At 44.3% G+C, this 14,130-nt stretch overlaps 1 protein-coding gene across 1 annotated transcript in view; it reads left to right on the top strand.

The window, feature by feature from the left end:
* EPAS1 (endothelial PAS domain protein 1) overlaps positions 1-14,130 on the top strand; it is a 434,103-nt gene that overhangs the window by 383,043 nt on the left and 36,930 nt on the right. The window contains exon 11 of the mRNA XM_069608443.1: positions 8,209-8,322. Coding sequence (XP_069464544.1) covers positions 8,209-8,322 — 114 coding nt within the window. The remainder of the gene's footprint in view (positions 1-8,208; positions 8,323-14,130) is intronic.

The following is a 14,130-nucleotide window of genomic DNA, read 5'->3' as shown; positions in this document are numbered from 1 at the left end:
GAGTTCGCACAGCGGTGCGCACATACTTTTCCAAATCATGCACTGTGATATTTGCACCACTCATTCTTGTTCTGATTATTTTACTGGGATATTTGCACTTATATGATTTTCCTCAGGTTTCAACATTATATTTGCACCACTGTGTTTTTGGCAACTGCCTGCTACTACCACTGTGTTTTGTTTCTGGTGCACCCTTCTGAGGTTTGCACTGAGATATTTTCACCACTGTATGTTGATTCTGGTTGTGCCCTTCCGTTACTGTAATGTATGCACCATGTATTTTGCCCTGGTTGCACCACTGCAATACATGTAGCATTATGTCCTCCCCTGATTGCACTGCTGTGGTTTTGCACCACTGTGTCCTTCCTCTATTTGCATCCCTCTACAATATGCACCACGCTATTGTGCTCCTGGTTAAACCTTTTGATACTTTCACTCTAATAGATCCATCACAGTGTTGGGCCCCAGTGTGATATGTGCTTCCTGATAATTGCATTGTAAAATTGTCACCACTTTCACTTCTAGTTGCACTCTTGTAATGTTTGCACTGTGATAGTTGCAGTAGGGTACTCTACTTCTGGTGGCCTCCGTCAAATGCTCTAGACCAGGGGTCTGCAACCTTTGGCTCTCCAGACATTTTGAACTACAACTTCCATCAGCCCTAGCCAGCTAGTCAATGGTGAAGTGTCACAAGCGTTGTCGTCAATACATCTGGAGAGCCGAAGGTTGCCGGCCCCTGCTCAAGAGGGTACATTGCATTTTATGACCTTGTCCACAAAATGTTGCTGCTACACTAACAGACTCAATGCCCTTAAGGATGGGAAGTGTCTGCATGATTCAGAGTCATGCAGATCCTTCAGTTAGTCACTATATGGAGTCCAATTTGGGGAAATTCAATATTACCAAATGTGGTAATACCACATGGTTAATCATGAATGCTGTAGTGCAGCTGGTTTGCAAGAGTTTCAATTATGAAACTTGGAGGAATTTGACATAGTGGTAAACATCTGGTATCCTGAAATTTCAGATATTTCGATTCTATGAAACTAAGCGAATTTCTCTCCAAATGCAATTTTGCTGAATGTTGCACTTTTTAGCAGAAAAATATGGGGGGTGACCCCCTAACCCTCTTTACTATACCGAGGCTGCACCCAATATATGCCTTAGCCCCACCTACCATATGGATTTTGCCACAAATAAAATTGCACAAAAAAACTGCAAAAATATATTTGGCAAAAATGCGTTCAGCAAAAGCGAGACTGATATTTCACCACTACAACCAAACTCATAATGGGACCTTAGGTCTGTGTCAAGATAACCAGTCAAGCCTTCCAGAACCTACAATATGCATCATGATGAGTTTCTAGTGTTGAGAAATCACAAAGACAGAAGAATCAGAGCAGGTGACAAGCCCAAGAGAAAACAAGGCCATGTCAACTACCCACCACCACATCCTAAAGAGGAAGCTAGAGGATCCTGAAACGTATTTGATTGACCAGCGGATCGATCCACAATATTGACAATCAGGCAACCACTAGACCCCTATCTGACCACCCACTTGTGCATCTCAAGATACCTTGCTAGATGCTAAGAAACAGTCATATCAGCAAAAGCCCCAACTTTACCAATATACGTCAAAAAAATGAAAGAACTTGCAGAAGAATGAGGTGGGTAGATTACAATCAACACTCAAGATGAACATTACCTCATTGCCAACCTGGAAAAGCAGAGCATGACAAGCCCACACCATGTCACATGTCCCAGTAACACCTAAGTCAACCTACCCTTCATCACATGACACACCTCTAATGAATCCGTCATAAAAAGGTAGCTATGACACCAGCAGTTACTTCAGTCAATAGGTCTTATGAGCCTCCAAAGCTTCAAACGTCAACCCACTAATAAAAAAGCCTGCAGCCATCCCTGATGATACAATCGAACTACCGCCCTATCTTCAAAGTTCCAAGCAAAATTCCCAACAGCAACTACTACACTATATGAAGAACAACTACATCTTACACAAGGCCTAGCGCAGCTTCGGACCACCATGGGGATCGAAATCTACATTCACCTCCAAAAAGCACACCTCAAAGCTCCATTCCAATCGCGACTCACCTAGCCCTGTAACCTCACAGAACTACTGTTTATGGGACCATTCCCTATGTACATTGCCTGTCCACGTGGACTACTCTCTGTCTTGTGTCTTATTCTGTCCCCTCTCTATGTATCATGTATTACCCAACATCAATCTGTCAGTTACTCAATTCCTTTCGCTCTATTTTAGGACAGATGCTATGGGATTGCCTCAAATACTGTTGTATTTCTGTTCAGAACACCTTGTTTTCTCAATAAATACAACACGGTTGACATTACCTGACTTGAACGTCTCCCACAAAGGCTTGTTGATATAGAAATAGAGCAAACACCCAGGCCACCATCAGATCCTCCATCCTGAAATATCAATTGTAGGGTAACCCAGGGATCCATGCTATTTCCCTGGCTCTTCAATATCTACCTGACCCCACTAATAGAACTCACCCACAACTCGGGTCTCACATGCTACAACTACACTGATCACACCCAACCAGTACACAAATTCAGCCAAACCTCGGCACAATGCCAACCGGACCTCACCACAAGCCTGACCAGAAACTGAGTAAAAAGTTCACATAAAGAGACAATCATGATTTTCCCCTCCAAAATAACACTCCTGACTACAAATATTCTCCGGCTAGAATAAAGTGAAGCCTGCCCTCAACCAACTAAGACAGTCAAAATCTTCATCTCCTTCAACCTGGAAACTCAATTTAATACTGTAGGCAGAATTAATTAATCTTTTATTACTCATTTTATAACTGAGATTAGTCTCTTAGCACAGGACCAGGATTCACTCCTGTGCCGCTTTGTGTTGTCTAACTACCAAGACAAACATGTTTCCCCTGAGCTATCCTCCCAGCCCTCAGGAATGGGCTTCTTTCATCTAAGATCTATCAGAGGCGTCATCCCATAGCTTCATTCCCATTGAATAAGCTTTATCACTCTTAGAACTAGATCTTTCAGAAGTTGGCTACACCAACAGCCCTACTACATCTTCCTGATGGATTGGGGTTGAAAGACCGAATTAGAAATGTTCGAGGGAGAAAAAAGACAGAAGATTATTCTTTTCTCCCCTGAACATTACTGACTTGGCCCACACCCCTGCCCCACACCTCCCTACTTACCTTGCATTCCGACTCATTGTGTCTCTGTGACGCCTGTTCCCTTTCACTTCTGTGATCGGGAACCAGCGCGGCAGGGCCCTTTCCTTTTTTCTTTCCGGGACAGCTTTGGGGGTGTCCCCTGCAACTCCCAATATAGTGACAAAGGGTAAGGGTGACACCCCTGCAGCCCTTTTTTTTGGTATGGCTGCAGGGGACAACCCCGTAACCCCCGCTCACAATATTGGGAGCAGGGGAGCGGGGGACACCCCCGCAGCCCCCAACACCAAATTAGTGATCTGAACAAACTTTTCGGCCGTTTGGATTTTTCGAACAGCCGAAATTCAGCCAAATCATGCATTCTGTTTTTCTTTTAACATTTTGGACGAAACCCTTCCTGATCACCCCCTGAACGCTTACAGAGTGCATAATCCAGCAGCCATATTCCTGCTGATATTGGAAAGATGGGAACACATCACAAAGCCCTCTGAACCCTTTACTGGATACCATCCAAATGCAGAATCCAACTCAAAACCCTCTGCATTATCCAGTCAGCCTTCCACGGCAGGGCCTTAGAAGCCATGGCAAGGAGAGTTACACATTACACACTGGGGATGACACATTGATCCAATAAGGCGACTTTAGCAAGTGTACAACATTTAAACAGGAAATAGCAGTGATGTGTCTCCTTCACAGCCCTAAACTCCTACCTCTCGAATTTTATACCCAGGCTACTCGGCACACTGGAAAACCACATGGCCTTCCCGGAACTGCTAAAACATGATTATTCAACAGGTCAATAGAAGTAAAACGTTGCTAACCCTCTGCTTCCTATGCTTAGAACAAACTTGCATGGCTCAGGCACACCAATGCTTCCTTCCAAGCGAGTCTGTAGATGCACGACCTTCATTGGCACAGCACATTAGATGGTGACCTGGTGTTTCTAGGAAACGCATGATTAGAAGTAGATCAGGCCTTGTGCACTCCATCTTCGCTTAGAACTAAATCACGTGGATTAGATTTGCCAATGCTCCCTTCAAACAGACCCAGGACCACAAGACTTCCATCAAACTCAGGCTAACATTCACACTGCATAACCTCTAATCAACTAAACACAATGGACTCCTAAGAACCTTACTAGCAGAGGCCTTACTCCTGAAACTTTACACCACCACAAATTGGACAAATAGGGGACAACAGGGCATTCGGCAGGCTTCAGGTGAACACCCCACCTTCTATGTGTGTGAAGCGATTGGACCTAATGAAAGCATTGATCTTCCATCCTCACTTCCTCCCCTTCAGGCATCTGGAACCTGCCCTTAATATTCCATTGCTCTTTGCACCTTAAAATATGCTTATCCTCTATTGTGAGTGATTGCAATCTGGCACACACCCAAGTCACGCCCAGCATGTAATAGCCAAATGAAACTCTTATTTATTTTTATCTATAAGTTCAATATTCTGAATGATATACCACTCATATGACACCCTTCTCCTGAGACCCCCCCGGTCACACTGAACCAGGAATCAGGCTAGTTTTCAAAGGTAAATATGTATTTATGTATTTAGAATTTAAATCACAATATATTTTAATTGGTAATAACAATCAACAGTGGGGTGACAGAACACTGAATAATATCTTTAAAAGGTGCAGCCAACAATTAGACTAACAACTCTGTCCTTTTTATATTTTTCACCACTTTGAATCACAGGTTATGAGTCTCTAAGAATTGTTCATTGTTCATTCTTAACAGCAAATGTCTCTCCCTGGAGTCCAAGAGTGGCCCCCTCCTTTGGGGAATTCCTTCCAGGAGCAGTTTACGACCCTTTCACACATCCGTTTCCCGGGCTTGAGGATCTGCCATTGTTCATTCTCTTTTTGTAGACAAAAGTATGGCCTAAGCCACAATTATCATCCACCAGTGAGTTGCTGCTGAAAGGATTTCCCTCCTCCTGGGAGAAACCTGTTTTTTCACTCCTTGCAGCTCAACCAGGCTAATGTATTCTTAATTTCTTAAACCCAGCAGAAACCAAACTTGTTGCATCAACCATAAATATATTACTTTCTTAGCTTTAAATCTGTGGGATCAAAAACACAACTAAGATCTGTATTCCTTTTAGCAACAATCCTTTTATGTTTGCTAATCCGGCAGATACTTGGAAGTTTCATGAAGGGCTCATCTGACAGCTGTCATTTACAGGTAGCCCAGTGTACTGTACACAGATTTTGACAGCTATCAGTTTACAGACAATCCAGTTTGTCTGTGGAAATGTTTTGCTCTTTACACTTTAAGACTTTGTATCTTCGCCATGCTTCATTAGATTACATGAACTTTAGTGCCAAGCAAGATTTTGAATGTTGAGAAGTGTTGTGTATAGGCATTTTGGAGTTTTTAGCAACAAAGCAAATGTCATTTATAGACACATTTTGGAGTTTCATTTGCAAAATGCTGCTTCTCTCTCTGCACTCTGTTTGCTGGTCCTAGAGCACATTTTCTGCAGTGTGTGCTCTATCCCACCACGCATGCACCATGGGTGGCAGGTTGTGCATCCATCTTTTTGTGCGTTTAAACACACGGTTTTGGAAGTTTTTGGTGCACACAAGAGTTTTGCTGCCATTGTTGTTGTTTCTTGTGCCATAACTATCAGAGTGATGCCGCATAAGATAGCGAGTGGGTCAATACATCCCACACTATCCAGCCTTCTTTCAGGGAAAATGTCTTAGTACTCCCCAATGCATCTCATACTAACAGTACCCAAACTCTACATATGTCACCCATACCACATACAGTGTGATAGCAGCCCATTAGCCCGACTCGCTCCCATGGCCGACCTCATTAATAGCTATCAGCACCGGACACCTATCCCTGGATCTCCATAGTGGATACAAATACCCTACATGCCGTTTAGCTAAACTCGCCCAAAAATGTAATGACACACAGAAAATTGTTTCTTGTGATTTGAACTTCCCAGGTTTTGCATCTTGCCTCTCCCCTTCCTCTCACTAACTCCAACACCCCTTACTTTACAAAACATGGTGCCAAATATCCCTCCAATATGGTAGACATTCCACTATACCATCCCACAGTACATTACTATGAGCCCTCTTTTAAATCTGAGTATGTTTTGGAAAACAGTTGCCAGAGTCAACCCTGTTGAAAGCCTTATTCGAGTGCTAGGTATAACGTGAAGTGGGATCCCCCAAGTCTGTCTCTTGCCAAATTAAATGGGAAAATGTGTGCATGTTGTCAATTGATGATTTTCCTGGAACAAAGTCCTCCTGGAATTTATGTGGAATTAATTTGCCCAGGCGGTTGGTAGTATCCTTCCATGCACATGTTGATCAGCAAGATCACCTACAGATGGCACTCACTTGGGACCCTACCCAGGGTCAGTCGCGTTTACAAGCAAAGAGTTGGGGGTAGATCTCTTTCTTCCGCTGGGACCTCGCTCTGGAACAGCCTACCTGCCTCTCTGAAACTTGAGCAGAACCATCTCCGGTTCCAGAAGCAACTCAAGACTTTTCTCTTTGCTTCTGCCTCTCCCTTGTTGATCACCTGCCTGTTCCATGCACTGGCCACCCGGTCACCCTCTGAATTCGGGCCCAAGTCCCTGCCTGTCCTGCTGCAATTGTGCACTGCCTCGTGCCTCCCCTGCACTTGTGGTCTGTAACCCTACAGTCCCCTCGCTTGCACTTATTGCGACTCGCTGGCTGCACTTATGACTACCTGGCCTTGCCACCCGCTGGCTGCACTCTTGTTTTTCTCCTTTGTCCCACACTTCTCCATAAGCCCCTACCCTCAGTACTTCTCCTTTTCCCTGCGCTTGCGCAATCTGAATGACACAGGGCCTAGTAAGATTGTTGTTTTGTCCTCCCTATGTTTCCACCTCCTTGTCTTGTCGTGCCTAGAAACACTTGTGTACAGGCGCGTTATAAATGACATGTCATATCATTTGCAAAGCGCCTCTGTTTTTAAGACCCACTAGATCTGGGGTCTGCAACCCTTGGCTCGTGAAAGGTTTCGGACTGCAACTCCTATCAACCCTAGCCAACATAGAGACGGATCATGGGAAATGGAGTCCAAAACATCTGAAGAGCCAAAGGTTGCAGACCACGTCACTAGATGAACAGAGGAAGTATATTTACCGAATGTGGTATCCATGTAATGGATTATGATGGAAAATACCTCCTAAAACACCTCCAATGTTTACCTTCACCCAGAGCACGTGCATCTCTGCACAGGAAATATAAGATGCATTGTGCCATCCATCTCTGATGCCCGTCTTTCTGCCCCTTTTCCGGTGTAATGTAGAGAAGGGGCAAATATCCTTTTTGCTTTGTACAAATATTAAACAGTTGCAGTGTGATTCGCTACTTTATAGTCTGTTATCCTCTAACCGAGGTTGGAAATGGTTTAAAAAGGTGAAGGATTACATAATGCACGCACTCTTGCACTATGGTTGAAAAACGGATGACCTTCAAGAAAATAAACGATAAAAGTAAGTTTACAAAGCCGCCCCTTTCTATTTCCATGGTGCCAAGAGATGAGGTGCTGATGGGAGGCGTGGCCGTGGACGTGGCAAGGGAGAGGAAAAAAAGGCTAATATATAGACCTTTAAAAATGCAGGATTGGGCAGAAAACAGGAAAGGCAATAGGGAGAAACCAAACACATGCTCAAAACTCTGGCGTGGGTCTACAGCTACAGCCCACGTTCCAAGCAACCTGATTGGCCGAGGGTGCCAATGACGTGACACTCACACAGAGGTAAGTAAAAAAAAACCTGCAAAGTAGTAACAGTTTACTTTCAGCACCACCTTTATATGTTCACTGACCTACACCGAATGCATTGCGTTCCCCACAATCTTGTTCCTGTATTCTCCTACCTTTGGTGAGTGTGTGATATTGGCCTTCCGGATTTCATTGCATTTCCACGTTGGAACGACGTTCACCATTTTGTGGCCTCCCTAATATCCCGAATTGCTCTTGTCGTTTTGTATTTGCGCTTGTAGCCGAGCAGCCCAGCCGAGTATTACACTGCGCTGGAGGAGGGCCTTAAGGTCGAGCTAATCGAAAAGCTTTTCGCCATGGAAACCGACCCAAAGAGCCAGTGCAAAACCACTAAGGTGAGTTCAAAGGGTGCTTCATTCAAAGATGACAAGTGCTTGCATTGATAAAAAGAGAAACACAATCTGCCACGCCTGTGCACGTCATTTTGCTTTTTAGAGACTTAAGTGAAAGTGTTGGTATTCTTGTAACAGTATAAGGTACGGCTAGATGGCTGCTTTTTAGGTTTACAGGCAAAGGAAAACAAGCACTGGCAAAGCCAACAGTTTTGGCTTTAAGGTTAACACTTCGACTACTGGGAGGGGCACACACTCGGAGAATAGGGAACGCACCCTCAAAGAGCACTGGGAAGGCACACTCACACAGCAGAGGGGGGAACCACACTAACCGATCATGGGTGGAGGCCAACTGGCAGAGGATGGTGGGAGGCACATTCGTAGAGTAAGTGGCAAAAAGACACAGAGAGCACAGTAAAGTCACACGGTGCAGAGTGGGGGGAATACTTACAGACCACAGGGAGGCACACAGTAAACATGTGAGTCACAACCACGGAACGCAGTGGCACCTTCGTTGCAGAGGGAGATACACACAGCACCTACAAGTAGCACTGACAGCACCTGGGGAATGGCACACTCATGGCATTAGAGGGCCCATGTACAGCACCAATTGATCCTCACAACACAGTGGGCAATAGCACTTTCATTTATTATATTTATTAAGCACATAGAATTCAATCCAAACAATAGAGGCATTCCCTGGGCAGAGTGCCTTTACAATATACGATGACTGATTGGGTGGTAGTGTGTGGAATGTAAACGGATGCCAATGACGAGGGAACAGACACAAATAGGATAGGCACATTACACATCAATGGCCTATTGCCAGAGTCTATCGAACCATGTACATATTTACTCATGTGTGTGACATTGTTAAGAGAGGTAGGCCGGGGTCAGTTATTGAGGAGCCGAGAGTGAGGGCAAGGGATGACCCATCAGTGACTAGAGTACTAGTGGACCAAGAGTCTGATTGACTGCCTTTGCTTGCCAGAGGGTGAGCATTCCACTTTTGGGGGCTAATAGATAGAAGGAGCAAAAGTAGGGGAATGCTTTTTCATTTGGGGGGGGAGAGGTTGTGGGTTTGGCGGGAAATGGAAAAGTTCAGAGAGGAGAACAGCACAAGATGAGTACTGAGAAATGCTTAAGAAAACTGGTGGGGGTGGGGGACTATGGATAGATTTTAGGATGAAGAGTGGGAACTTGAAGGCAGAGGGATTCTGCATAGAGAGACATCAGAGGAGTTAAGGTTGGAGGCTAAGAACAGGAGATAAAAAGAGCTGTCTTGGGTAGGCAGGTCATGTAGGTTGTCCAGGGAGGAGTCAGAAAGTGTAGTTTAGTTGTAGTTCTTGGGCCATGATCATAGACATATTTACAACAAGGCTGATTGCCAGAGGAACACCATTTTTTGCAGTTTATCCTCAATGTACTGGTTGTCATTTTTTAAATATAAAACTAGTTTTACTGAGCGTAGCTGATCCACAGCACTGGAAGTAATTTGAGCTGTTAGCAGTCATTCTACTCTGACAGCTAAAGCTGATGATGGTCAAACTTGTATATATGGTTGTTATTTGTAAACGCTTTATTGTTAGGGTGACTTTTGTTGGTATTTAGTGATTCAGTCATACAGCTCTCAAACACATGCATAACATGTATAAAGCTCTTTGACCACTCTTGCTAAATTGCTCATTAATATGCAAAACAGCCAAAATATCATTGGTTTTATTGGTGTCACTTCACATTATCTTTGGAGTTTTTTGTAAACCATACACTGTGTTAAGCAATCACTTTTATATTCAAACACATGACATGCATTTTTTTAAACCATTGCAAAAAAGAGGGTTTTCCTTTCAGAAAAGTAAGGGTTAAAATGATACATCATTTTACGATATTAAACACATTCCTATGCTTACGTCAAGCACAAGGCCCCCACAGGTAGCACTGAAATGATGTTTGAAAGCAATCCAAACTTTCCCTCCCAGCCCCACATTTCAGAGATCTGTGGCCATCCAAGAGGTGCAAGCATGAAATAGATCATAGAGAAATTAAATGTAAAGAGTACATCTGAATGCGCAAGTGCATCAAGAAATCTGTGAAAGGATACCTAAAGCCATAGAAGGGTGAGATCAAAAACTGTGTGTCAAAGGTACACAATGTTTCACAGCTGTAAAGGTGTCCTGTAAAGATATCCATTCAGCCATCTTTAGAGAAGCTGCTCAGAGCTAAGCAAACAAATGACATGCCTGCCTTGTTTATCGTGTGTCTTGGATGGCATTCTGCTGCACTCTCCTTACTACCAGGAGACCCAACTGCAAGCTATGTCACACAATGCACAACTGTGATGCTTATAAGTAATCTTTACATTAATTATATTATAAATGTAAGGTAGTACCTTTACCGTGAAACAGTACTTCAAATGACAGCAGGATATCTATATCTATACCCGGACATCTCAAAATGTTAATTTGTGTTATACAGTCCAATCCACTCTGCCGAGTTAACTAACCTTTTCAATTAGCTTAAACGCAAGCTGGCAAGACCCATAGACTAAACCACACCCACAAAGGTAAAATTATGCTGGAACGCCCAATCAATTGCTCAATTTTTCCCTTGCAGTATTGGGTATTTTCAACAATTGCACAAACAGCAATGGTGTAAACAGTATGTACCATTTCATTTGTTATAAAAGGGGCCTACATTGTGCAGCTATGAGGAATGATGTTGCTTCCCACACATGTATGTTCAGGGTCACCCTTATCCATTACTCCACAATGAGAATGCACAGCCAAAGATTCCAAGAACCTTCTTCAACTGTCTTTACTCTACTGAGGTGTTTATGCCCAGGCAGAGTTTACACATTTCACTTCTGATTTTGCCATATTTTAATGGCGTTCCAACCCAAGGGATTGGAGGTACATCGACTGCAGCAGGGAACTTGCCTTATTTCTATTTTGCCCCTGCTAATTCCAGAGCTGTAACCATGAGAAGGGGGTTCAGTTCTTTTTATTCAACATTTTTATAAGATGTATCTGTACCACTTTGACAAGACTGGATGTAGAAATGTAGTGATGTTGCATTCATATCACAGAAAACAAAAGAGGTAATGGCTGGAAGGTTTGGAATTCTTCCTCCAAACCATCATTCTTCGCCTGCCAAGCCATTACAAAAGGGGAAAGACCATATGCAAATCAGGCTTGGTCTCACTCCGAAAAGGGCAGTCCAGCCCGAACTGCTTGGTACAGTCCCTTCTGCACAAGACCACAAGCATCCCCAAACATGTTTCAGCTTTGCTGGGCCTCCTCAGTGAGGAGTAGTGTGGATCTCTAGCCCTGTATGCATGGGACCAACGTCTGGGCATACCCATCCCACGCTGGGTGACTACAGCAAAACAAAAGAGGTGATGGCTGGGGGCATAGCCCACTCTCAACAATATTTATGAGTGACCGAGCATAGCGAAGGGGCCTGAAACAACCAAGTGGGGATCTGGTTTTCTCCCCTTCCCCCCGAGAACCTTTTTTTTAAAAATAATGGGTTATGATGTTGTATTTTGCGTTCTGTGGACAACTGAGTAAAATGCCACACAATTTACAATCAGTTTTGTAGGGTAAGACATGAAAAAACCCATTAGTTGCCAAGCCACTAACAGTGCACAGGAGGATTTTCCAATGCATTTTTATGAAGTCTTTGCACTCTATAGCCTGTACAATAAAACATTTTCATTCTGACTGTGCCCATACATGCCCATGCTGGCGGCAGCAATATGTGCCTGTATGCCATCATAGGAAGATACTCATGTTTGCTTCATCCATAAATGGCTAAAAAAAATGTGATGGATGCAAGGTTTTGAATTCATTTTAACCTCTGCCGTTGCTCTGGGCAACCCTCCAGACCACCGTTCTTCGGATGTGGCCACATGTGGCTATCAAGCCTACTGGGCCTAGAGACCCAAGCTACATCTCACTGATGATGTCATTGAGGAGGGACTATGTCTGAGGTTACTTGTGGTCTTGTGTAAAAGGGATATGACCAAGCTGTTCGGGCTAGACTGGCCATAGTGTTGTGGGACCAAGCCTGATTTGCATATGATCTTTCCCCTTATGTAATGGCTTGTCAGGCGAAGAGCGATGGTATGGAGGGTGGCCAGAGAAATGCCAGAGGTTCAGATTTATTTGAAACCTTCAAGCTATCACCTCTTTTGTTTTGCTGTAGTCATCCCGAGTGGGACGGGTATGCCCAGACGTGGTTCCCGTGCCTGCTGTGCCTAAAGACCCAGGCTACTCCTCACCGATGAGGCATGTTAGGGGATGCTTGTGGTCTTGTGCAGAGGGGATGTGACAAAACAGTGTGGGCTGGACTGCACCTTGTGGGATGGGACCAAACCTGATTTGCATATGATCTTTCCCCTTTTGGAATGGATTGGCAGGCGAAGAACGATAGTCTGGAGGTTTGCCCAGAGCAATGTCAGCGGTTCAGATTCATTCAAAACCTTCCAGCCATCACCTCTTTTGTTTTGCACTAAAATTGCAGTCCATTCTAGGTGCTTCTCATAGAGTGACGCAAGACAATTTGTTAGAGAAGCCAGATATTAGCATTGAAACCAAAATTCCTCATTCCAAACTTCGATCATTTGTATCCAGTTGACAGACAGCTAATGTTCTTATCACTTCCTCTAAAAGATTATTTTCGGACGTACCCGAAAGTAAACAATTAGCCGTAACAATTACCTCTAGTGCACTCAACTATAGAGAACACTGGCTTCTCCAAATCTTGGGCAGCAGAGATCTGAAAACATTCTTTCAACTAACATACAAAATGACAGGCATGAATTCATAGAGAAGAAGAAATAACTTTCTAAACACTGCAACGGTAAAAACTTCCTTATAGTGCTATGGAGCCAAAATGGGGGACAAAATGGGGGTGACGAGGCATAGTTTGGATAACGCAGATAGTTTGTTCAAGGGGCAGAATCTGGTGCAGGTGCAGAGTCTGGCAGAGGTGGAGTAAAGTTGGAGTAAAGAGCATGCACTTATTATTTGGCCTAGCGCAGAAGAGCGCCTAAATACAGCCCTGGCCTTAGTCATTCTGAAGAGGTTGAGGGTTCCCATTATGATGGAGGGGAAATCAGCTGGTAGCTCTTTAAGTAGCAGGTCTAATTCAGAGAAGAAGATATTTAGGCTACAGAGTGGGTAGTAGATGAAGAGGATGGTAAAAGAGTGGGAGGAAGAATTTGGAAAGCGATTTATTCAAAGGAAGAAGTGCTGTAGTCATAGGGGCTGTTGTTTTGTCTCTTCTGATCATGCCCCCATCGCCCCTCCCCACTGTAGTGAGTTGAGGGGAGTGAGAGAATGTTGTGAAGACAGCGGAGAGCAGCCATCGTGACAGTGCCATGGTAGAGATCAATGTTTTGGTGACACCCATCACTAGAGAGTTTGGGGAGATGGGGGTCAAAGTGGTCAGTGAGTAAAAACTGTTGTTGCTGAGGGATTGGGCATTCTAGAGCCCAGAGTGAAGTCGGAGGTTAGGAGGAACCTGAGGGTGAAGATGTATGTGGGGGAGTAGCTGGTGGACTATTGACAGGGTAGATGGAGTCGGTAGGGTGTGATGTAGAGGAGGAGTAGGGGGCACTTAAGAGGGGGAGTGGAGTGTGGAGATGGGGAGAGAGAGAGACAGCAGGGGACAGGGAGCGGGAGAAGGCTGAGGCCCCAAGAGACAAGGAAGGGGAGTACAGTGAGGAGGATAAGTAGGATAGTGAGGAGCATGGTGAGTTGAGGGGAGTAAGAAGTTCAGAGAGTCGGACTATACCTCACTGTCCAA

This window comes from Ambystoma mexicanum, chromosome 4q, assembly GCF_040938575.1.
Source record: "Ambystoma mexicanum isolate Mex_15411 chromosome 4q, UKY_AmexF1_1, whole genome shotgun sequence".
In the NCBI taxonomy this organism is placed as follows: Eukaryota; Metazoa; Chordata; class Amphibia; order Caudata; family Ambystomatidae; genus Ambystoma; species Ambystoma mexicanum.
The sequence above is the reverse complement of the archived record's forward strand: the minus strand, read 5'-3'. Positions and strand labels throughout refer to the sequence as shown.